The 25,207-nt window shown below is 41.3% G+C and overlaps 1 protein-coding gene across 2 annotated transcripts in view; it reads left to right on the forward strand.

Annotated features, from left to right (window-relative positions):
- WBP1L (WW domain binding protein 1 like) overlaps window positions 1-25,207 on the forward strand; it is a 49,272-nt gene that overhangs the window by 20,327 nt on the left and 3,738 nt on the right. Inside the window, exons 1-2 of one of the 2 annotated variants that reach the window (XM_056849499.1) lie at window positions 6,015-6,220; window positions 14,408-14,510. In XM_056849499.1, coding sequence (XP_056705477.1) covers window positions 6,194-6,220; window positions 14,408-14,510 — 130 coding nt within the window. In that variant the 5' untranslated portion in view covers window positions 6,015-6,193. Of the gene's footprint in view, window positions 1-6,014; window positions 6,221-14,407; window positions 14,511-25,207 lie in introns of those variants that run through there. The other variant, XM_056849498.1, reaches the window with a different exon arrangement.

Below are 25,207 nucleotides of genomic sequence, written 5' to 3' on the forward strand. Positions count from 1 at the left end.
ACAACTTAGAAACATTATTCTTGGCTGTCCCACCCCTGAGAGCTCATCTGTCTATCAGAAGCATCCGTCTGTAGAATGAAGGGCCAGTTAAAGTCTGGGTTGTGTCTGAAAGGGCAGTTCACAAGGAGTGGAAGTCACCATAGCAGGCTGGCATCCATTAGATCTGGTTTGGCTGAGCCACTTAATTGGCATCATGAGGGACAAACTTGTAATAACCCAGCAGCCCAAAGAATCATCACATTTGTTTCCTGGTCTGGGGGAGAGAGTATTCCCTCAGGGATGCCACCTTTTCTGGTGAGGGCTTTATCTGGCCTTCCCCACCCCCCAGTGAAGTCCAGGTACTTTAGTTCCTGGAAACCCATGTAGCTCTTGGCAGGATTGACCTTTAGGCCAACCTCATCCAGAGCGGTAAGGACCATTTTGAGATGCAGTAGGTGGAACTCCCAGTCAGGGCTGAAGTTGATATCATCAATGTAGTTGGCCGCAAAGGAGTGACATCTGGCCAGGACCATGTCAACCAGCCACTGGAATGTGCTGGCCGCCCCGTGCAACCCAAATGGTATCTGAAAAAAGCCCTGTGGGGTTGCAGAGCCTATTTTCTCTCAGTCCTCTCTCTGTACTGGCACCTGCCGATATCCTTTGGTCAGATCTAAGGCTGTGCCCAGCTGATATATCAAGATGCTGCTGTTGCTGGCTGCCATGCCTCATCCTGCTCCTTTTTGGGGCCCGGCTGCCTTCTTGGTGCGTCTTCTGGCACCAGACGCTCCCTCAATGTCTGCTGCCACCCCACGCTTCCAGTTCCATCATGAGGAGGAACTTCCAAATCTCGCCTGCTACGTGAGTGTAGGGGTGGAGAAGCAGCCCCCAGATAATCTCACGTGAGCTGTGGTCTTAAACTTGGTTCCTCTGTGCACCCTTCCACCTGCAGTTTAAAATAACACTACAAGTCTCATAACTAAAAATTAGACATATTACAGCCTTGGAAGTAACTGCAGTTGAGTATAGAGATTACTCCCTGCCCAGAGTTAACATAGGCCAAAGCTCTGCGCAACAGGATCACCAAGGACTTTTGAACAACCCAACTCTGGATTGGGAAATACCTGGAGATTTTGGGGTGGAGCCTGGGGAGGGAAGGGGTTGGGGAGGGGCAGGACCTCATAATGCTGTATAATCCACTTTCCAGAACAACCATTTTCTCCAGGGGAACTGATCTCTTTCATCTGGAGATTAGTCGTAATCGCGGGAGACATCATAACAAGGGATCCTTACTGCAAAAAGCCATGAAGCTGCTGTACTGGTCTATCAAGCTCAGTATTGTTTACTCTGACCAGGAGCAGCTCTCTAGAGTCTTAGCCAGAGATCTTCCTCATCACCTGATACTTTTAACTGGAAATGTCAGAGATAGAATCTGGGACCTTGTGGATGCAAAGTAGATGCTGTACCACTGAGCCACAGTCCCACTCCTATGGAATAGTGTCTAACCATTCAACCTACAGTTCTTGCAATATGTGTGGCTGCAACATACAGTCTTCTGTGCTCCTCATCTTCTGTCCTCTGTGGATTCTCCCCTTTAGCCAGGTTTCGCATCTTAATGAGTAGTTGGTTTACAAACCTGTCTAAGAAGCGACTCGGTTAGCACTGGTGGTACATGCATATACAGCTGAACCATGGCTAAGGCTGCTAAGAACAGAGAGGGAGGAATTAATGCAATTAAAAGGAGACTGTGTGTGAAGTGCCGCCAGTCGCAACCGACTTGTGTTGACCCTGTAGAGTTTTCAAGGCAAGTGATTAAGCAGAGGTGGTTTGTCATTGCCTCCTTCTGCAAAGTCTTCCTTGGTGGTCTCCCATCCAAGTACCAACTGTGCATAACTTCTGAGATCCAACGAGATCGGGCTATACTATACCATTCCACATCCCAAAAAGAGCCCATAGCCCATTCCCAATCTCTTGACAATTAAAACATCAACAGCATTGTATTTACCCAGGTCAATTTGGGTGTTGGCAATCTTCAGCTGAGCTGCATCTAACTAAATTCCAGTAATTATAAGGGGAGTGTGACAGACAGGAGGCTGTCCTGCCCCTGAAGGGAAAATCAGCCACTCCTGTGAGCCCATAGGAGTGCTGCTCCAGCATCCAATTTCCTTGTAGAAGGGGGATGAGATGTTGGAGGGAACAGAGGAAAAGAGGGAGTTGAGTTCTGCCTTAGGGAGAGAGCAGTGACAGCTCAGGTCTGACTCATGAAAAAGAGCAGACAGAATGAAGGGTGGCTCTGCCTGGTCGTGTGGCAGAGGGGTTTAGCTCTATCTTTGGGAGAGAAGAACATGCTTGATTGTTCGACCTTTTCTTTAGTGATGAGCAGACCTTGTACAACTTAGTCTGAATCTGGGGAAAGGGCTGGCTGGTGTGGGTGGAATCCTGTGTGTGAGAGAGGATCCAGCCTGGTGGCTAGTCAATAAAAGTCTGTGCTTGAAAGCATTGTAGAAAAGTCTGAGTACTCTCTGAAATCACCACCCATTTAAACTTTTGTGCCTCAGCCAGGTTTCTATTTTGTCTACCTGGAGACCTGTGCTGCTGGTTTGTTCCTTTACAACCAACCTGTAAATAAATAAATCTTCTTAGTTGTTTATATATTAATCCCGCCTCAGTGATCTCAATAATCTCTTTGTGCGCCACAAAACTTAACTCACAGCAGCAAACCTACACACTCGCTACTTGTAGAACACCTGAAAACTGAGTGGAAGGTTTAAAGTTCAAAACAAACCTAGATCCCAAAAATCTTAGGAGGCTGTGTGTGCCCCCTCAGTAGGGGAAAAAAAGGTTTGTCACAGGGAGTAAGTAGCTCTTCAAGCACTTGTAAAAAGCAAAGGAATTTACTGGGATGTTACACAAAGTTTCACAACTCTGCAGAACTCTTGATCTAAAGCAATTTGAAATTAGCAGACCAAACATAAGGGGAAAGTTCCCAGACTCTGGTAAATATGTGCTCAATGTGTCCTGACATGGGAGTGGTGAGGCTTCTTGTCTGGCATGTGACAGGCGAGAACAGCTGCTGATTTAAGAGAAGCACAAAAAAGAGTGCTGAACTTTTAAAGTGGAGGTATAGCAAAGTTAAATTTAGATCACTTTCTTTCACATCTCTATTGCTGTGGAACCTGCTGGGCTCCATTGCTTATCGAACAGTGTTTTCCACATGGGGACAGGCTTGTGTAGGTTCCCCCACTGCTGCCGCCACCGCTGATACAGTGCAGTGGCAGCAGGACTTCCACATGGCAAGTTTCCCCATACTTCTCCTGCCTCAGCCCCCCAGCAACATCCCCATCCCCACCCTGCTTCATGCCTCCAGGGCTGTTTTCTTTTTAACGTGTACCTCTCAAAAGATTTGTCTCTAGTATCGTTCAGCTTTCAACACGGACTTGTACCTCGCTCAGGTACATCTGTCTTTTTCTCTGGAAACAGAAATTGTAACTTTTTGAAGGGGTTTTCTTTAAAGAGTATTGGGAAGAAAAGAGTTGTTGGTTAGTTAAGAAGACAGTGTCCTTTATATATGCACACAAACATGTTCTCTCTTTTGCATACCACACTTATCAAATGGCTAAAATAAATACTCTAGAATAGTTTCCACGGAGAGAGGAAGACTGAGGACCTCCTGTTTGTCCCTTGAGCTCATTAGCATGTGAAATTTCCAGGACCAGCAGGATTCAGAGGTTCAGGTTAGGATTAGGAATATGCAGCGAGGCTTTCCATAATGATAGAGAAGCCATCCCTTGGGAAAATGGGCAACTCTTCCAGTATGACTAAAATGGCAGCCTGCTGTATGCTTTAACTTGCCCACAAGTTTATACCACTCCACTTCTAGCAGCAAAAACAGGTGATGGTATAATTGTCCAGCAAAGCTCTGCCTGCTTTCACGAATAGGTCTTGAACATTTTATGTTTTTTTTTTAACGTGTACCTCTCAAAAGATTTGTCTAGTATCGTTCATCTTTCAACACGGATTTGTACCTTGCCCAGGTACATCTGTCTTTTTCTCTGGAAACAGATATTGTAACTTTTTGAAGGGGTTTTCTTTAAAGAGTATTGGGAAGAAAAGAGTTTTGGGTTAGTTAGTGTCCTTTATATATGCACACAAACATATTCTCTCTCTCTTTTGCGTACCACACTTATCAAATGGCTAAAATAAATACTCTAGAATAGTTTCCACAGAGACTTGTTCCAACTTTTAAGAGATTTGTAATAAGCATCAGTTTCTTGATAGTGCCTCTTAAGGCTGAGGACCTCCTGTTTGTCCCTTGAGCTCATTGGCATGTAAAATTTCCAGGACCAGCAGGATTCAGAGGTTTAGGTTAGGATTAGGAATATGCAGTGAGGCTTTCCATAATGATAGAGAAGCCATCCCTTGGGAAAATGGGCAACTCTCCCAGTATGACTAAGATGGCAGCCTGCTGTATGCTTTAACTTGCCCACAAGTTTATACCACTCCACTTCTAGCAGCAAAAACAGGTGATGGTATAATTGTCCGGCAAAGCTCTGCCCGCTTTCATGAATAGGTCTTGAACATTTTATGTGGCTCAGGCCCAGTTTTCACTGAGGTATTTTGTCATGCTGGTTTTTTGTATAGATTATTTTTTAATGGAGGATCATTCAATCATATTTGTTTTTAATTGAGTGGTACATTGCATCATCTTTCTCCAGATGTGCTTAATCTGTTTTTTTAAAAGCTTCGAATAAAAAAGCTTTTGTAGAGTCAGGGAAACAACCTTTTATTAGGAGCAATTCTGCAACTCGCGGTAACTGTGCTCCTTGGAACAATTGGTTATCCCTCCCGAATGGTAGTTAGGATGCTTGCTTGTAAATCTAGGGCGTTTTCAGTAGCTGCTCCTAATTTATGGTATAACTTTCCTTAAGTTGTTATGATGGCTTCCAAATTGTTGAGTTTCTACGAGTTAAGCGAAGCAGAATTATTCCAGGGGGACTTTAACACTGCTACCTAATTTTTAATTATATGTGTTGGTCAGTTTTTATGGATTTTAAATTTTATGTTGTTTTTTGTCATCTTGGTAATTCATCTTGAGTCTGGATTTTGAGATGCTGGTTAAAATGCTGTAAATAAAATGAAGCGAGAGCTCATATCTTGGCTCCCCTTACAAAATAACTTTCTCCCCTCTTCTCTGGGGTGTACCTGTACACTAAAAAGATGGTATGTGAAACACACTGGTTTGTAAATTATCCATGGTCCTTGCATATTACTTGCTCAGAATATTTAGTGTAACAGATGATGGTGGAGTTAATTGTTCGGTTTGGTTGATTTCTGTCTTTTTTTCTTTTTACTACAACCAACTGCTTAAGAACCTAACAGGCCTTGTCTTCCCAATCTGGTTGATGTTGTTCTGTCAGCCCAGTTTGAATTAATATTGCTTTTGCGGTGCACAGCTGCTGTCAGGCATTCTGGAGCCTGGACTATGTACCTATTCATGTGACCTGCTGTCAGAGAGAACAAAAGTAAACCCAGATTAAGAAAAGGTGGTATGAATCTGACCTCTTGTATATAGTGTGAACATCTGTATGCCAACACTTTCAGGTATTAACCACCTATTAATAAGCCATTGAGACCCCAAATGGTGCAATATTATGGGTCAATAAATTTGCTTTCACTAGCTTCAAAAATGCTTTTGGAAGAGAGAACTAATACACTGCTTCACACATACCCCTTTTATGAATAATTAAATGTAAGTGAAAGTTTGCTGCTTATTCTTTTTGGAGCAATCCAGAAAAAGCCAGGGAAGCTGGCCATTTATTCCGGTTTTCTGTTTAAATGCTGTCTATTATGCCAACTACTGTGCATTTTCTTATAGGCAGTAGGCCTCTCTTTGTTGTTAATCGGCAGCTGTCTGAGGTTTTTTTTTTCCTTGCAGTGCTGCTACTGATGTCACTTCCCCCTTGGCAAACACTACAGCATTTCTGCTGCTTCTGAGATTGGTCACGGGGAGGGGAGAGAGAGAGAGAGACAGGCAGGCAGGCAGAGTGAGCGCATACTGTGTCCTGGGACCCTGTTTACTTAACATTCCCAGCCAAGGAAGCCCTGGTTTAAATAGGATTGCGGATGCAGCCTGCCCATATCAGATGAGGAAATTATGATTGTGAGATTTTAGAAATTCCTTTGTTTAAAGCCTTAGTGTGGATTATGAGAATGCAGAATGCCTTTCCTTTTGGGCCTGCGGCAGGTAACTTGTTTTTTAGTTTGTTTTTTAAAATTGGTCTGGGTAGAGAAAGTGAGGCTTTGCTGGGGTTTTTTTTAACTCTTCTCTTGCCTTGTCAAGATAAGTCACTCAAACAAAATCCACCATGATAGCCTCCCTGTTGTATGTGTCCTAGAAGAGAATTGTTATTTTTTCTTAATATGGAGCACAGCTCCAAATGGGGACACACAAAACTGTCTTGTATAATAAGAAATCCTATGAAAGAAGGGCTTCCCCCTGCATTCTCTTTGTTCTTTTGTGCCTTTTGCTTCTGAGATTCCAATGTGGAAATGTATGTGCTTACAACCTTTTTAAACTACTATATCATTTTGAAGAAGGCTGTGTGCTGTTTGTTTAGATGGCTTCAGACAGTGTTCTGCTTTTAAAGGACGAAAAGAAAGCAACCTACAGAAAAGACCCCACTATCTTCTGTTCAGAAAGTGGCAGAGTTCAGAACGTTTGTACTTTTAAATCATTTGGCGGTGTATTTTGACTACAGAAATAGTAGTAACTTTCAGCTGCTAATATAGACTGGAATGAGCAACAGTAGCAACTGACTTGACTGGCAGAAGACACGGCCAGCTTGTTACACAGAATCTAAAACCTAGTCCAGGAGCCATGGTATCATTACTTGCACCCACAATCTAATGGGCCATTATGCAGGAAATAGCCTGTGAACCTTTGCAGTTATTGGGGTATATTAATGTTAAACGTTTAAGAAACATCCAAAAAATCATGCAGGGAGGTTTGTTTGAGGTTGTTTTTTTTGTCATTTAATGCTTCCAGTCAATATTAATTCCAGTAAAACATTGTTTATGAAAAATGAAGAAGCTTTGTCTTTATGCAGACTGTAGTTAATCAAATTTTAACCTTATCTTGTCTTAATTCTAGAATATCTTTACGTAAGAGAACTGACTGCCTTGTGTATAGTGACCTTTGCAGTTGACAACTGTGGCTACCAACATATTTGTGGTAGCCAGAATAAACTTGAATCGATTTCAGGTTATTTGTGGAGCCCTGATTAAAATTAAGGTTGCAGTATTGTCACAGATTTAATGGAGAGGATGAGTGATTGTGGTGAAGTGAGTGGGTAACAGGACAATTCCAGTTTCGAGACATACTATGATGAGGCTCCTGAGAAATGCTGAAATATGGCAGAATTTTTCTGAGCCATCTGACCTTGTTGAAGTGAGGTCAGCAAAAGGGAGTTGTGCCACTTGGGAAATACTTTAAATTCATGCACATCTTCCTTAAAGGGAAGTTGCCGGCCGCCTTCTTAGCTGCTCTTGTTTTAACTGCTCTCAGACTCTTGTTTACAGAAGAGAGAAGTCCCCGGGGGAGATAATCTGATGTCTTAAACCAGCTTGCTTGATATTCCTGTGGGAGGTTTTCCTCACCTGCTTTCTCATCCTCATCGTGCAGTGTCTGCTCTTATTAATAGGGCCACTTCCCCCCACCCCTTTCTACAACCCAACTACATTTGCCATCTTTCCTAGCAGGGAAAAAAGCAGATTTCCCCCCTTTTCCCTGAGTTAAATATATACAAACTTTTAAAATAGCCATTGCCTAACAATGAACTTGAATTGGGGGTAAAGCAGCCAAGTGGCTTGTTGGGCCAGCTTAAACCGGTGAAGTGGCTCCTGTTCTCCCCTCCAGGCTCCAGCTTTCATTGCCCCTCAAGCTTATAATTGCATACCCTGTACTAAAGTATTTAAACAGCTTGCTTTTTTTTTAATCTTCACAATAAAATGTAAAATCTTTCTAGAAGATTTTCAAAACAAACTTGGTGCATTTTGTATTTGAACAGACCTGGTTTGTACAGTATTTTTTTTCTGACTTAAGAATTAAACAGCACAGATAGGTTTGTTACAGTCTGCTAGAACTGATGGTTACCAGGTTTAAGATAATTACTTTTGTAGGCATTTCAGAATTATAAACAATTGGATCTTATTCCAGTGTGGTTGACTAACTAATCTAAAGGGTGGGAAGCAGTTTTACCAGATGCCACCTTTGGAAGTATAACTAAAAACACCTGCAATAAGATTATTTTCTAATCTTTTCCCCTAGAATGAGGACAAAATGTACTTCAGAATGAGCTAGAGAACTTTTTAATGGTGTTGCAATGAAAGTAATACTATGGGAACTTCAGTTACAAAGCCGTAATGCACATATGAATTCATAAAATATCTGTAAGAAACATTGATATGTTAAGTTGAATTAAATAAAACATTCTACAAAGGAATAGCTTTGCATTGGTAGGAGGTGGGTCAAGCTGATTCTGAACTTGTTTATTATTATTTTTAAACTGACTAAACCAGAAAATCTTATGGAAACAGAAGCAAAAGTTTGATTCCTTGGAAGGGTACTGTGCTATTAAAACTCAGTGGTGGCTAAATCTGCTTCACTGCTCCTTCTGATGTCTACTTGTGATATTTATTTTTCTATTGTCAAATGAAATAGCTATCTCTTTTGCCTCACCCTTGCTCCTAATGTAGCACCTTGAACATGAGCTGCGTACTGATTTCCAAGGTACACAGGAAAAAAAGACTACTCTGAAGCATGGTTCTCAAATTACAATTTTATGAATTTTCTGAAGTAACAAAAAATAGTTGTCCAGGTCTCCCATGTAGTTGAGAGCAAAGGTGCATGACTAGGGGTTGGCAAAGAACTAGAAAAGGGAAGTAATAGTTCTACAAAAATTGGTAGTGTGTTATCTCTCAAGATAGGAAAGGTGAAACCAGACAAGTAATGCAGGTACAATCAGCAGTTGCCTCTTTGCCGCCATTTTAGTGCTATGAGCACAACACTCAACTGCCTGTGCTACACTGACTGGAAAGTTGATGAAAGGTTACGTTCAGGTTGGTGCTCTGTCATGTAGCCCAAAGCCAATGTGATGTAGGAGAACCAGTGTGGTACAGTGGATAGAATATCAAACTAGGATCTGAAAGGCCAAGATTTGAATCCCAACTACACCCTGGAAGCTTGTTGGATAACCTTGGGCCACACATACACTCTCAGCCTAACCTACCACACAGGATAAAATATTGTGAGGATAAAATGGAGAAGAGAACACTGTGAGTTACTTTGAGTCCCAGATGGGGAGAAAGGTGGGGTATAAATGAAGTAAATTAAATGTAAAGGAGATATAAAAACTAGGGTGAGGAAAGGACTTCTGTAGCTAAACTGGATCTTTGGGGCTGAGAAGTGCTGTTGTCTTGTGTGTGTGTTAAGTGCCGTCAAGTCACTTCCGACTCATGGTGACCCTATGAATCAGTGTCCTCCAAAATGTCCTATCTTTGACAGCCTTGCTCAGGTCTTGCAAATTGAGGGCTGTGGCTTCCTTTATTGAGTCAGTCCATCTCTTGTTGGGTCTTCCTCTTTTCCTGCTGCCCTTAACTTTTCCTAGCATGACTGTCTTTTCTATGACTCTTGCCTTCTCGTAGTGTGATCAAAATACGATAGCCTCAGTTTAGTCATTTTAGTTTCTAGGGTCAGTTCAGGCTTGATTTGATCTATAACCCACTGATGTGTTTTTGTTTTTTGGCAGTCCATGGTATCCATAACACTCTCCTCCAACACCACATTTCAAAGGAGTCTACTTTCTTCCTGTCAGCTTTCTTCATTGTCCAGCTTTCACACCTGTAGTAGCTGTTTATTACAATGGCTGATGGCCTCGCAGTCAGATATCAGGCTTCCTTTGAGAGGGAGGGCATCTTGGCTATCTTTTGGTCACTGGGGGTGTGGGGGGGAGGTAGTTGTGAATTTCCTGCATTGTGCAGGGGTTGGACTAGATGACCGTGGTGGTACTTTCCAACTCTATGATTCTATGAAGACAGGCAGAAGTTGACCTTGAAATTTGTTTCAGAGGGCAATGTAAGGAAACATTAACTTGGGCAAATATTTTTGGACTGATGTTAGCAATGTATCATTCTTCCATAGTATTGTTGATCATTTGTTTTTATATAGTTCATAGGTTATGTGGTTGTATTTTTATGAATGTGTTATGGACAGCCTCATGCTTTGAAAGAAAAAGCAAACAGTACATTTCAACAATAAATACAACCATTGAATAAGGACAGGAAGGTTGTTTAATATCAGTATTAGAGGTTTGGTAGAAATCTGTCATTGCAATGTACACACAATGCATTCATGATTGATATGTTTAATTGTGATCCAAGAGGGTTTAGTTGATGCTAGCTGAACTTGCATCCAGTTGTGTGTGTTTAGGATTCCGATACCAGTCTTACAGTATTATCCTATGCAAAGTTACTCTGGTCTAACTCAATTAGTTTAGACTGGAATAACTCTGTATTGGGTTGCGCTGCAAATAAATTCCAGTCAACGTTTAACTTTTCTCTCATTTTCAGGCACCCAGACACTTCTTTCAGTTACCCAAACCACAACCTACCAATTTCCTTTGCATAGTCCACCCACTGCATTGAAGGAACACCACAGAATTCCTCGAGTCCCTTTGTAGTAGCTATTCACAATAATGTTTTTCCAGCACAGTAATGCTCTGCCCTTCTCAGGCAAGATTTCCAACCTTTGCCCTCCACCTAGTGCTGTATCTCGAAAGCCCTTCTCATCCATTCATTCCACATCTTCCCCTCCCCTACCTTCTCCTCCTCCCGCCCCCAAGCTGACTCTCATGGAGCTGTTTATGGAAAGACTACTGCCATAAGCACAGTATTTATTCTGATCCCTACTGCTGTTAACATGGACATTGGGCAATAATTTAAACAAAGGTTTTTTTTAAACATTTATTTTGGCTTTTATGGTACTTAAACCAGTGGGATACAGTGTTCTGAATTCATTGGCTATGACATTTGGATAGCATGTATTTGAAAAGTGTTCCTAGAAGGAGTAACACTTATTAATGTAACTTCTCAGTAAACAAATAAAACAGATTCTTTATTTTGAAGTTTCTGGTCCTTTTCTCCGTGTAGATAGCAGCGCCACTATGGTTTGTTGTATAACAAAGCGTAATCTGGGAAGTTTACCAAAAACAGTTTATCGTTTTTTAATAGCACCTTCTAATTTCACCAGGGGTGAAAGACCAACACAATACATTTTAAAATATTTTCATTTTTTAAAAACTACTAGCCACCAGCAAACATGGGTAGTTCCATGGAGAACATGCCGAGTGATAGAAGAACCTTGCCTGTTGAGTTCTGTGGCAATCCTGAGCTTCATAGTAAAGTGGCACTGTGGAGTTACATGGAGTTGTACTTTGGAAGGTGAAGGAAAACACTGCTTTTTGTATTGCTGTTTTTTTGTAAACTCCTGTCTTCCTCCCACCATCAGCAGCTGATTCTGCTGCTTGGTTTGAAAAGTGCTTCATCACATAGTGTTGGCAGATGTTCAAGGTTGGCCTGGATAGTATAGACTGACTTGCCCATTGCCCTAACAGTTTTTAATAATATAAAGACCTGCAGTTATAGCTGGTAGCTTGCGGGCCACAGGTAGCCCAGATACACCTTTATTCTCAGTTGAAATATAGCTGCAAATATTCCAGTAGTTCTTTGACTGCCTTCCCAATTGGCATCCAGGGTGTCTACAAAATGTTTTTTTCCCAGTAGGGAGTGAAGGGAAGCCCTCTTATGTTTCTTGAAATCTGGCTACCCTGCCTTGGAGTTTGCTCAAATCTCTGTTAAAGTCCACGTGGTTTCTTGTTATGGCTGAAATGGAGGAGTGTCCCTTTTGCTGTGTAAGAGGATGCACGAGATAGTTTCTAAAAGGGGAAATGTCTTGGCGCTTTTGATGTGGGTTGTTTGAAAATGAAGCCAAATGCCTGGCTTTTTGTGGAGGGTGCTAACTCCAACTGGGGTAGTGGGTGTTGGTAGGAATGTTAATGCTGATGCCTGTGTCTCTGGATCTGAAAATAGAATGCTTCTCCTTTAAGAAAAAAGTGTAGCTAAATTTATGTGATGTGTTATTGTTGTTATGTGTTCAGGGGAAAGAAAGAAAAAGCATTTTGGGTGTGTTTAAAAATATACAGTTTGGGAGGCAAATACTAAAAAGACACAAGGCTTTCTAATGATTTTTACAACTTACAAGTGCTAATGCTAATAATAATGCACCTAAGTTGTTTTGTCTACCCTGTTGAGCACTCAAGGATATTTAAACTTGTTGTTTTAATAGTAGCAAAACACAAACCTGTTCTTCTGCCTCCTGGTGAAGTAAAGCATAGGGACTGAAAACCAGTTCAGATGTTGCCTTGGCCGTGCACTCACTTGGGTAGCCTCAGACAAGATGCATTTATTTGACTTTATCATCCAGCTGCAGTTTGGCTACCTAATGCTGCTTAAAGGATTGTGTTGAGGGATAACTGAGATAAGATTCTTTTTGATTTATGTATTTCATTTTTCTGTCCTTTCAAGCAGTTTATGTGGTGTTTGCCTTAACAGCTTCCCTGTGATGTAGGTTAGTCTACATGTGCAACAGGCCCACAGTCATCCAGCAAGTTTCATGGCTAACAGGAATCTGAATCTGGATCTTTCCATTCTCCATCAGTCACCTCTAGCCACCGCACTTGCTACTTATTTGAATACTCAGAATAGCTGAATCGGTGCCAAGTCCAAAATCATTAATAGCTGTCACACTGAGAACCATTGGCATCTGTTCTTAGAATTAGGAACTAATGTTTTGAGCTTTTTAAAGTATTAAAGCCATCCTTATTTCACTGCTGCCCATCCTAAACAGTTGTCATTTGTGCTGCCCTGTAACTCTGCAACCACTTCCCTATGGGTGTCTTTAAGGAAATGAGTATCTAAGGATTCTTATACCAGTCGGTATCCTCTTGGGCTGGGACAGTGGTAAAGTTTGAGTTCTCCAAAATTTGGTCTCTTCTCTACCTTTGGTCCAAAATTTGGTCTCTTTCCCACACCGCAATCTAAGCACCTGCAACACCACTTGCTCTCATGAGTTCCTTGTTGTTCATGTATCTTCCCACTCATGCATTAGATTGTAGGCTCTTTGGAATAGGGACCCATCTTACTTGCAGCTTTTGTTGTTGCTGCTGCAGCATAAAGGATCATATACATAAATGATTGGGTAGAAGTAGCACTGCCTCTATCCTGGTCTTCTTGTATTGTACTTTCACTTTGATCGGAGGTCTGTTTGGCCTCATAGTGCTATAGTCCAGCTGTTCCTTTCTTTTCAAGGCTGTAAGACAAGACTCCAAAAACTGCTAGAACAGTCATGTTGCCTTAGCCCTGAATTCCACCCGGGGTGGGGGTGGCAGGGTGTAATTTACCATCGGGTGACCTCATGCCATAGTTGTTTTCCATCTTTTAGCTGTCCAAAGTGTTGGCCTTCAGGGAGGATTACATGATGATAAAGTAGAGCTGATCTGGCTTCTGGCCTGGAATACAGGAATATTCCAGGAAGACACTTTATTGGAAAGCTTATTTTATTTTAAAATGTACTTCTAATTAGGCGAAAATCACTTCAGAGTGGGATTACATGGCAGCAAATATTACTTTGATCTAACAAGCCTTACTTTAATTATCATGTTTTTTTTAAGTTCTATGAATACTAGACATGAACCCCAAACAAAAGGAAATAGTGGAGATGTATTCCAAACACACATCATGAATGGATCACAAAATTTAGTATCTCAATATACTGAAGAAAAAAAATCTGTCTTTTGTTCCATGTGTTTTGAACAGCAATTCAAGTACCCAATCATATTGTCTGTTTATGTGAGCAAGCTCAAAATATTTACTATAATCCTAACTCTAGTACTTGTGGGAAAATTCTGAGAATATAATTGTGATGTATACCCTAATAACCATCAGTTTCTAAATGCTGATAGTGGTCCAGGAACAAATCCTAAACCTATCCTCTGGATATAGTTTTGATGTTGTTAGGTGGTATTTTTGGTTGACACAGTGGATACTTATAGGGTGATTTCATGCCATGTGATGTCATCGGGGAAGTCCAGGCTAAAAGAGGTGTTCAAACTTTCTAACTCTCGGCCAGCCTTATAAATAAGAATGAACTGCTTTTCAAGTAGGCCACAGTCTATTTATGACCATGAGCAAGTATTTAAACTCTAAGTTAATACATATCTTGCAGGCAACTAGAGGTTTATTGCATATTTAAAGTTCCTGCTCCTTCTTCATGTTTTAAAATACAGTGTTGCTAACCTATTTCTCTTTTGCATTGTAGGGCAAAGAAACCTGCTTAGGAATCAACAATCAAAGTTATATCTGTGAAACAGGCCATTGCTGTGGACAGTCTCAGTGCTGCAATTATTATTATGAGCTCTGGTGTAAGTCTTGATTTAAAAATAGATTATTTTCATATTCCGAATCATGACCACTTCATCTTGAGACTTTTTTTTCTGAATTCTGGGCTAGATGTGATTATTCAGCTCCAGAAATAAGAAATAAATAGAAATTGAGTGTAGAAATCAGGCTTAAGGTCTATGTTACATACTGGATATAAACTGCTTTGCTTGCACTAGCAGATGACTTTTATTGAGAAATGAACAGGGGAGAGTGTCCCCGTTGAATTTCCTGATCACTCAGCAGCCTTCTGTATTTCTGACCATGGAACCTTTCTGGGCCAGTCATCAGGTTTAGAGATGTGTGGGTCCACTTGGCAATGGTTCAACGCCTACCAGAAAATAGTCAGTTGGGGGACTACTACTCCACTCCATGAGAATTATCCTTTGGGGTGCTGTGAAGTTCTGTTGTGTCTCCCATGTTACTTCATAAGTACATGAAACTACTAGGAAAGGCCACATAAGGTTTTGGAGATCAGTATCATCAGTGTGCTGGAGACACCCAGCTATAGCTACCTTTCTACTTGGGCCGTGATAAGACAGTGGAGTCCCTGAACAGGTGTCAAGTTGGCAATGGGCTGGGTGAGGGCCAGGAAACTAAAGCTCAGTTGAGATATAGTTAGAGATATAGATGGTTGGCAGGTCTGTTGAGACTGCAGTAGCTGGACAGCCTCTTCTAGGTGGAGTTGTGCTGCCCCCTCAAGTGGCAGATTCCAGCTTAGTGATGCTTCTTAACACAGTGTTGCTGCCTGATTCCTAGGAGGTGGCTGTGACAAGGAGAGCTGGTTTCCAGCTATACCTGGTACACCCATGATGTGCCCTCTCCTACAAGATAAAGGGCTTGACCTCCATCATTCATACTTCAGAGATCTCTACATGCTCTCAATGGGGTTGGCTTTTCAGAGTGCTCAGAGATTATACAGACTTCAGAATGCAGCAGCCCCTAAATTCCTGATTGGCTGGGGTAACACAGTGAAGAAACCTCAAATATTCACCTGCAGCAGCGTATTGGGATTTTGCAGTCATGAAAACAAGGAGATGGGAAGGACTCGAAAAAATGGAGAAATTTTTTATTCTAGACCTTCACAAGCAATGTAGACAGGAGCTTCTAGCATCTTCAAAGGTCCTAGTTACCCAAAGGAACACTTTCTCCCCTTTGAGATGAAAAGGGCCATTCTTCACCTCAAAATCTGGCACAGCACAATTGGCTTTGTTGTGGGGGAAAAGGCTTCAGAATGAGAAAGTGGTGGTTACACTAAGAATAAATGTTTTTGTTTTGTTGCTGCATTGAATTTTATGGTACTTGCGTGTTCTTCATATTTTTATTAAATGTATGTATTTGTTCAATGTATTTATATCCCCTGATTTCTCTCCAACCCAGTCCAGGATCCCAGGTGGTAGCAATAATAAATAATACACAATTATATTAAAATTATTAAAACAGATAAGCCAGAGTCCGCATCTATGACCTTCAAGATGCCCCATAACAGATCCATTGTACAGCCTAGAAAACCCTGACACACTCCTTCTGGGACATTGTTTCACAGTAAAGGGAGAAAAAGCCTGGGTTGTAGAGGAATGTATTCTCGAGAGTAAAGGGATTGCCATGAGACCCCTAGTGAAGAGTGCAGTTGCCGAGCAGGCTCATATTGAGGGACATTCCTTCCAGTCTGTGGGGCCCTTGTCATGAGCTTTAAAGATAAGCACAAGCACCTTAAGTTGGACCTAGAAACCAATAGATAACCAGTGAAGAAACTCCAGGAACAATATAATGTGGTCCTGAAGGTCAGCCCCTGATAATGAACAGGCTGCTTCATTTCACACAAGTGGAAGTTTTTGAATCTTTTAAAGAATCAGTTAAATATTAAAGGGATATAAGCATCACATTTACATTAGGAAAGGGAGGAATCATGGAGCTGTCCACAGCAATCACATTTTAAAAAGGTTTCATACAGCCCTTTGTCCTGATATTCTAGTTTACTATATGTAGGGAGGCTGATATTTCCTCCCTGAGGAAGCATTAAAAATGATACTTCCCATGTGCCAGTCTGAAGTGGCACTGTGCAGAACTTTGCTACCATATTGCCTTGTTATGTGTAGTGTCAGTTGACAAACAGTTTTGGCCATAGACCATTTTACATAGGTGGAGAATGGGGGGAGAGAGAAGGTGGTATGCCTTGTCTGTTCCCTTTCCTTTCCCTGCTGCTTTTCAGCCACACTGTCTTCTTTCCGCCCCTACTCCCACCGCAAACCAAGTACTGCAGAATCCACTGTACTGTCCCCATTGACTCCAGGATACACTCTTGCTTTGTGTACAGGGCAGGTGGCTGTGTCAGAAGTGGTATGTAACACATGCCACTGTTGTTGCGGTTGTTGCCACTACCATCTGCAAAGATGGAGTTGCAGTAGTTAGTGATTTTCAGATGGACTGCAGTCTCATACAAGATTCCACTGGATAAAAACACTGTGCTTACTCCAAGCAAAGTCTGGGCAGAAAAATGAGGACATTTTGGTAGTTATGAAAGCATATGCTTGGTGGAATATCTAGGATTCTTTTGAGGAGTAAGGGCTGTGAAAACATGTTTTTAACATAGGAGAGTAGCTGCTTGCAGACATTAGCATGTTTCTCTCCATACAGCAATAACTATTAAGCAATGGAAAGGAAATGTAATGCTTTTTCATGCTTTTCATTTTAATTGCATTTGTTCTTATACTGTAGTGGCTTATACAAGAGGTTCATAGTTTAAAATGAAAACAGAATCTATTGTGGCTGAACATCACTTGTGAAATACAGTCCCATATTTTAGCTGATGGGAGTTGCTCCTGTTAATAGGATTTCTCTTCTCTCTGTTTGAAAGTTGAAATAGTTTGGTTTAAAAATTGAAAGGGGAGTTCTAGAAGTTTCAAGGTCCTTTCATTTCTGCAATATAGTTTGGGAAGAGGTGAGAAAAGAAAATTGGAAACTAAATCAGTGATGGTATGCTAATAAAACCATGTAGTCAAGAGTGAAGCGGGTGATATCTCAAGGAAATGGAAATAAACATGAGTCTACTGATACCTGAAAGACTAACAAAATTTTATTACAGCATCAGCTTCCACGGACTAGAGCCCATTTCTTCAGATTGCAAACAGGTGGTGGGTAATCTTTAAAGCCTGGTAACAGCTAGATTCAGATTTCATACCGACTTCATATTAAAATAGAAATGGAATATTTTGTTACCGAAACATTGCAACAATTGGAGTCTCATTGGTACTAAATGCTAAGAATTAACCAGACATAACAAAATGGAGAGTTCATTGTATGAATGTTTTGGAAAGTAAAACAAAATAGTTTTGTTAGGTAAAACATACACAACAAAAAGAATATTGCATAAAGTAAAAAAAAATCCATTTATTGGATTTCCAAATTGATGTGAGCAATTATTGTAATAAATACAGTTATTTTTCAGGCAGTACATGTGATTCTTTGCAGAGTAATATAAGTGGGCGGAAACAGTCCCTTCCAAGAAGGTTGATGGCTAAATTATGACCATGTAGAAAGGAACCAAGGCAAGGGTAACAAGGGGTCAAGATGAATGAGTGGTGCTCCACGTATTTCCTTCTTGTTGAGGATGACGACTTCTGGGCTAAGCCAAAAGTGTGGTTTGAGGAAGGGTTTGAAGAAAGAGAAATGCTATTGAAGGCTACCAGAACTGACTTTAAGGTAACTGAATTACAGGAACAAAGTTCACACAGGGATATAATGAGAAGGGGACAAGAGAAGCAAATGATATTGGTTACAAAGTTTTAGATAAAAGCAGGGGATCTGAGTCCAGTTGAATCTGACTCAGACAGGCCAAGAGACAGGCTTTTGATTGAAATTCTGTCTCTGTTTGAAATGACAGCTCCTTCCTCCCTGAATATGAACGTCAAAGTGAGTTGCAAACTCATCATAGCAGGAATTAAATGTTCATCTTGGCAGAAGTAACATAAAATCACCTAGCTAATTACTACCTGTTGCAGGTTTTTTTGAATGATGCTCTTAAAAAGCAAAATATAAGAAGAGCACTGCTGGATCAGACCATTGATCCATCATCCTGTCTCACACAGTGACCAATTGCTTACTATGGAGGGCCAACAACACGACATAGAGGCCAAGGTCTTCTCTGATGTTGCCTCCTGGCACTGCTATTCAGAGATTCACAGCGCATTCCTGAAAGGAATGCCCGCGCCGGGCTTAGGAGGCAAACTGGTGGCGTTGCCTCCTAAAGAGGTTTCGGCACAGCCAAAACCTCTGCCCGGCACCAAAAACCCGTGCAACCCTCATAACAACCCTATATTGTCACCAATTACTTGTCTCTTTTCTAAAGTGAACAGTACCAGACTCTTCATTCTTTCCTCATAGGAAAGGTGCTCAAACGTTTAGGTTGCCCTCTTCTGTACTTTTCCAGCTCCGTAATGTCCTTTTTGAGATAGAACTGCACACAATATGCAAATGAGGCCACTCCAGATATATAGCATTATAATATTGATTGTTTTATTTTCAATCTCTTTCCTAATAGTCCTCAACATAGAATTCGCCTTTTTCATTGCTGCAGCACACTGGGTTGACATTGTCATTGAGCTATCCACTACAATCCCAAAGTCTCTTTTCCTCTCAGTAAGTTCAGGCCCCCATAGGCATATACTTGAAATTGGGATTTATTTATTTTTTTGTTCCAGTGTGAGTCACCTACTCTTCCCTACACTGAACTTCATTTGGCACATTGTTGCCCACTCTCCCAATTTGTGGAGATCCTCATGGAGCTCTTCAATTGGCCTTTGTTTTCACAGTCATGAATAATTTTATGTCATCTGCAAACTTGGCCATTACACCACTCACCTCCAATTCCAGATCATTTATGAACAGATAAAATAGCACCAGCCCCACTACAAGTCCTTGTGGGACCCCACAGCTTCCGTCCATTATAATAACTGCCCATTTATCCCTACTCTGCTTCTTGCCATTTAATCAATTTTAATCAGTAAGAAAGACCCATCCTCTTAACCCATTACTTCTTAATTTACTCAGGAGTTTTCAGTGAGTACCTTGGCAAAAGCCTTTTAAACGTCCATGTCTATGATATCTACCAAATCACCATTATCTACATGTTTGTTCACTGTGTCAAAGAGCTCTAAAAGTTTGGTAAGGCAAGACTTCCCTTTGCAGAAGCCATGTTGATTTTTGTAAAGAAGAAAAGCATTTCTTTGCCATTGCATACTTTTGTACTGAGAGCCTTTGAGATCATTCTTTGTAAATGTTTTTCTTCCTAATCTTGCAGTTTTGCCATGAGATAGGAGTTCCTTTCAGCACTGTTGTTTTAATTGTTTAGTCTGAAATGGGGATGCCCCCCCCCAAAAAAAACTTATTGCCTGTTTGAGTCTGAGAAGAAATTCTATGTCAGTCTGCATCCAGTTCCAAAAGATACACATCTGCTAAAACTATCTTCTTAGCAAAAACTCATCTAAGAACAGAAGTGCTCTGATTTGGCTTCCTCTAATTACATGTTGTGGCAGCAGTCAGTATGTCAAATCTAATAAGTCAGCAGTCAGTTTGGGAAAAAAATCCCTTTCATATATATCACCCAGCAGTGGGAGCAGTTGACCCTACACTCACTTTCTCCTTCTAGGCTGTTGGATCATCGGCCTTTGTGATTCCCCTTCGCAATGTATATTTACACAAGAATATTTTCTCATGTTTACCTTTATTGATGTAGTTGTCTCTTCCACTTGGAGAAAAGGTGGGCATTGGATAGAGTGTAGGCAGAAGGGAGTGATCTTCTGCTGAAGTGTGCTTCTCTTGAGCATATTTCTTCTGTCTCTTCTTTCTTCTCAGGATGGTGCAGGAGAAGTAGAACCAAATAATCAACCATCATTGCCTTTCCCCCCTGTTTCAGTGTGTCTGCATGCGCTCCAGATTGTTCCCTCCACCTCCACTATTAGAAATTATTTGGAGAATTGGAAGGCAGAGAGAAAGCTGAGCCTTAAAAACCTGTAGTACTCCAGGCAGCTCCCAATCTAGCCTTGTAAGCAGGCGGCATTTGGTCACTCTACCATGATTTCAAAGTACATGTTTCATTCTGGGCAGGTAACTGACGGGTGTGGTGATGACCCTGAGCCTCTGACTGCCATTTTTTTGTTTTAGCCAAAACTCAGTTTTGGGAGACAGCAACAGTTTATGTTTGTTTTTATAGTACCCTTAAGATGTAATCACAGCCATGTGGAAGCTGCTTTTCCATTTGGCAATACCACCTTGCTGAAGGCTACCTATGAATAGCACAGCTGTCTGTTCAAGTCGTGATCAAATTCATGTATTAAGAAAATGTATATGCTGCCTCTCCCGTGAACAGCTTGCTAAAGTTTACACCTTTAAAAAATACAATAAAATCAATACAAAAATAACCATAGGACTTCCTCATGGAGCTGATGCTGCCAGCCATGTGGTTTCAGCTCACAGGTTTCTGCACTTTCCGTATTAAAATATTTATCATCTTTTGTACTTGATGAGTACCTGATTCAATGGTTCTAGTTGATTTGTATTGCAGAGCTAATATCGTCTAGCTACCCAGCTAGTAGGATTTAGGCTATTTTTTAAAGGCAGTGTTTGAAAGGGATCTTTCTGTGGCGTCTTCATATGATGCTTGCGGAGGAGAAGTACAGGTTATCTGAGGCTGGCAAAACTGTCTTGAACCAGCCCTTCTAGTGAGTGAGTTTCATTTTAATGCTTGTTCTGTCTTAAAAGGCTCTTGCAAGCACAGCAATCTAACGGGGATCTGAGCCAGAAAGTTCCCAGTTCACAGCTCAATCTGTTAACTATGTTATATTCACTCCTACGCGAATAACTGAAACTGGACTCACTTCACCTTCTTTTCGGCCAAATAGTCAGAAGCCAAGGCCATTACCTAGCATGCTTCTCAGGCAGGCAGTGAAATTATTTGCTGTGCATTTTGGCTTTCCTCTAGTGAGCTTTCCTGCCAATAAAGCAATGGCATCTTCCCAGGTTTACTGTGAACTCTAGGGCAGACTATTCTGTTCCTTCTCTTGAACAGTGAAGGGGAAAACATGTTTTCTCATTTTGCACAGGATAAATAAAAGGCGCTTCCCTCCGTGAGATCTTCGCTTGGATCCTTGCCACTAGGGAAGCATGCAGTTGTATCCTTCTTGTATTTCACCTTTTCAGGGTTGGGGAGTTGCTCTGGATTGTGTCAACAGTTTAGGTTTTTACATGGACCATCTGGCCAGACTGATACATGTGAATGAGGACTTGGAGACAGTATTCTAATTAATATACCTGTACTTCTGTATTGTTGGTTGGCAAGAGCTCTCTGTGGGAAGCAGTGAGACAACATTTGGCTGTGTGTTTCCCTAAGCATCTGGAGCATTGCATTGCCATGCAGGCACAAAATTCAATGTGATAAGGCTGTCAACATCTCCCAGATCTTCAAAACAATAACACAATTTTATGGTCTGTTAAGATTTCAGAGAAAGGGCTGAGAATGTTTTGTCAGTGGCAATGTTTTGTGAAACCTCTGAACAGAAAGGTGTTTTATGGGTTTTGCATTTAGTGCTGCAACATCAACAAAGAAGAGGCAGGGGAAAGTATAATGAGAAAGAAGTACCAGCTAGCACTGTGGGGAGGGAGGATTGTACAACACTTGGTGTTTTGAAATCTCCACCTGTACCAAACCTACTAGTTCTCATGCTACTATTTGGGCTAGCAGGGTTTAACTCAATGAGTGGCACAGTCTCCGTGCAACCTGCGACTGTCATCACTCAGTCCTGCCCCATCTGAAAGATTCCTCATCTCTCTCTTGCCATCAAGTCATAGCTGACTTATGGTGACCCCATAGGGTTTTCAAGGCAAGAGATGTTCAGAGGTGGTTTGCTATTGCCTACAGGGCTACAAATCTTGTCAGCTGGGGCTTAGCTGGAACAGATCCATCCTTCTCATTCCATCCCTCTGGAAAACATATTATAACTCTTATTTTGGTTGCCTAAAACCTTGTTTTCATCCTAATTCTCAATTTGTTCTTCATTGTGTTCCCAAATGTTAGTCCCACAAAGGAAGGAGGGTGATAAAGTAGAATCCCATTCCATCCTAAGTGTGTCAAGAGAGTGAGTGCTGGAAAACTAACAGAGCTGGAGAGAAGACAAAACGCAGGGGGAGTAGGAACCAAGAGAACCAGAAGTAGACGAGAAGTTGGTGACCTGGATAGTTTTGTAAGTAGGCAAACAAGTCAAAAGCAACCAGTGAACATTTGTGTGTTCATTTGCTATAGAGTAGCAAGGGAATAGGATATCCATCTGGTTTTCTAAGCCAAATGACTTGATACAAGGTTGCCAACTGAAATCCAGCAAGGTCAGTCCTAAACTAAAAGGTGTGCAAGGCACAGATGTCATAGTCTTGGTGATTGCCCTGAGTGATTTTTTAATATTCTCTGGTGTAAAGGTTTTTTTGTTTTGTTTTGTTTTGGCAACTTTAAGCTCCTTGGCTTTTCACCTCTGGTAAAGTAAACACATTTTTACCCCTGGTAAAATAAACACTTATTGATTGCCTCATTGCTAGTTGAGTGTTGGAGTCTCCAGAGAATCTACGGCTAGTATTGGAATGCCTCCATTCAACCAGTGTGACAGAGGAATTCTATTAATTTTGGAAAAAGTACATAGGGCTTTTCTTTTAATCCCCAAAACAGCATACAAGATTATTTTAAAATAAGCTGATTTTTAAAAATCAGAATCTGGCAATTTAAAGTGGCTGTTTTAATCAGTTGTCTAAAACAGCAGGTAAAGAAGGAACAAGTTCGTTTAGTGCAAGTGGTGACCAAAAAACCCCTCACAGGTAAATTACTCTGCGCTCCCCAACCTACATTTCTTCCCTGGCTTCTAACCCCACCCCAGTTGCTACTTTGATACTTTGCTTATTGCAGAAAAGCACAGGATTTGGGGATTCATCCTTTCTTTTTGTTTTGGCAGGTCTACTTCTTTCTACAGGAGAAAGAGGGTGAATCAGAAAGAAACTTAATAATTTGGAAAGGGGGAGTGTGAAATAAGTGTTTATTTATTTTATTTATTTCATTCATTTATACCCTGCCTTTCTCCCTAATTGGGACCCAAAGTGACTCACATTGTTCTCCTCTCCTCCATGTTATCCTCACAACAACCCTATGAGGTAGGTTAGGCTGAGATTGTGTGACTGGCCCAAGGTCACCCAGCAAGCTCCCACAGCACAATGTGGGATTCAAACCTGGCTTTCCCATATCCTAGTCTGACACTCTTAACCACTACACCACACTGGCTTTCTGCAGGAGAAAGAGGGTGAATCAGAAAGATAAAGGGCCCGTGGCAACTTAAAGATGAATCAGTGTGTTGCATGTTAATATTTTTTTTTAAATTAGATGGTATTGTTCCAAATATGGCAGTCATAATACTTACAAAGCACCTGAGATGTAAGCATTGTTAAAACAAGTCTTTCCCACAGGTTTACAGTGTGAATCATTCTGTTTTTGTTATGGGGTTGATGTGCAGGAAACTGAGGTTGTGGTTAGTTTGTAACGGGTCACAGGAGTCCTTTGTACTTTCAAATGCAATAGATTAATATAGCAATTCATATTGAATCTCTGACAATCCAAGTAATTATCTGGCCTATAGCCCACCCCCAAAATTGGGGCCAAAGCCAGATGACAACTGCAAATTATTTTATTTCAAATTGTTCTTACTTCATTTCTTACATGCAAACCTGTGTATCTACATTGTCTTCCTTTGTACACAGACTGGGCAAGTTGCCACTTGTGGGTTCCCCGTTAATGTTACCTTTTCACATTAAATTGCACAGGGAACACAAAGGATCTGACCATGAAAGATGCTAATGTGTTTATATTTTCCTATGCTTGTTTGACTTACACGAGTGGGTGCAGTTCCTTGCTGTGTCATAATTTAGCAGTCTTGACTAGTTCTTTGAGAGAGGCTTTCTTTCTGATCCCCTTTATCCCTACTCTAGTGGATTGGGAATGTAACTTTCTGTCCAGTTTGCTGAGCTGTGAAACAATTAACTGTGGACAGAGGGGAAAAGGGAAATTGATAGAAATAGGTTTGTTGGTAATATTGTCGAAGGCTTTCACGGTCAGAGTTCATTGGTTCTTGTGGGTTATCCGGGCTGTGTAACCGTGGTCTTGGTATTTTCTTTCCTGACGTTTCACCAGCAGCTGTGGCAGGCATCTTCAGAGACACTGTCCTTCAGTGTTACTCCTCTGAAGATGCCTGCCACAGCTGCTGGCAAAACGTCAGGAAAGAAAATACCAAGACCACGGTTACACAGCCCGGATAACCCACAAGAACCAGGTTTGTTGGTGCTTGGCAGCTGTGCAAGTGTCTTCTGTTGCTCATGAATCAAAGCAATAGAGGACACTTGTGTAGTTGCCTAGTAACCACACATGTAATCCTGTCTCTTTCCCTTTTTTTTTCACATCCATAGTTAACTGCTTCTCAACCCACCTGTCATGGTTGACTTTAAAGTTATGCCGTCACTGATCAAGTTGAAATGATGGCAGTTGCAGGAGTACCTTTACTGATGCCCGCAGGCAGCCTTCCACAGGCAGGATTCCATCTGCAGTCTGCCAGTGACTGGCACTGCATGCTAGCTGGGATTTCCTGCCATAATGTTCTAT

Source organism: Euleptes europaea, chromosome 5 (genome assembly GCF_029931775.1).
Source record: "Euleptes europaea isolate rEulEur1 chromosome 5, rEulEur1.hap1, whole genome shotgun sequence".
Taxonomy (NCBI): Eukaryota; Metazoa; Chordata; class Lepidosauria; order Squamata; family Sphaerodactylidae; genus Euleptes; species Euleptes europaea.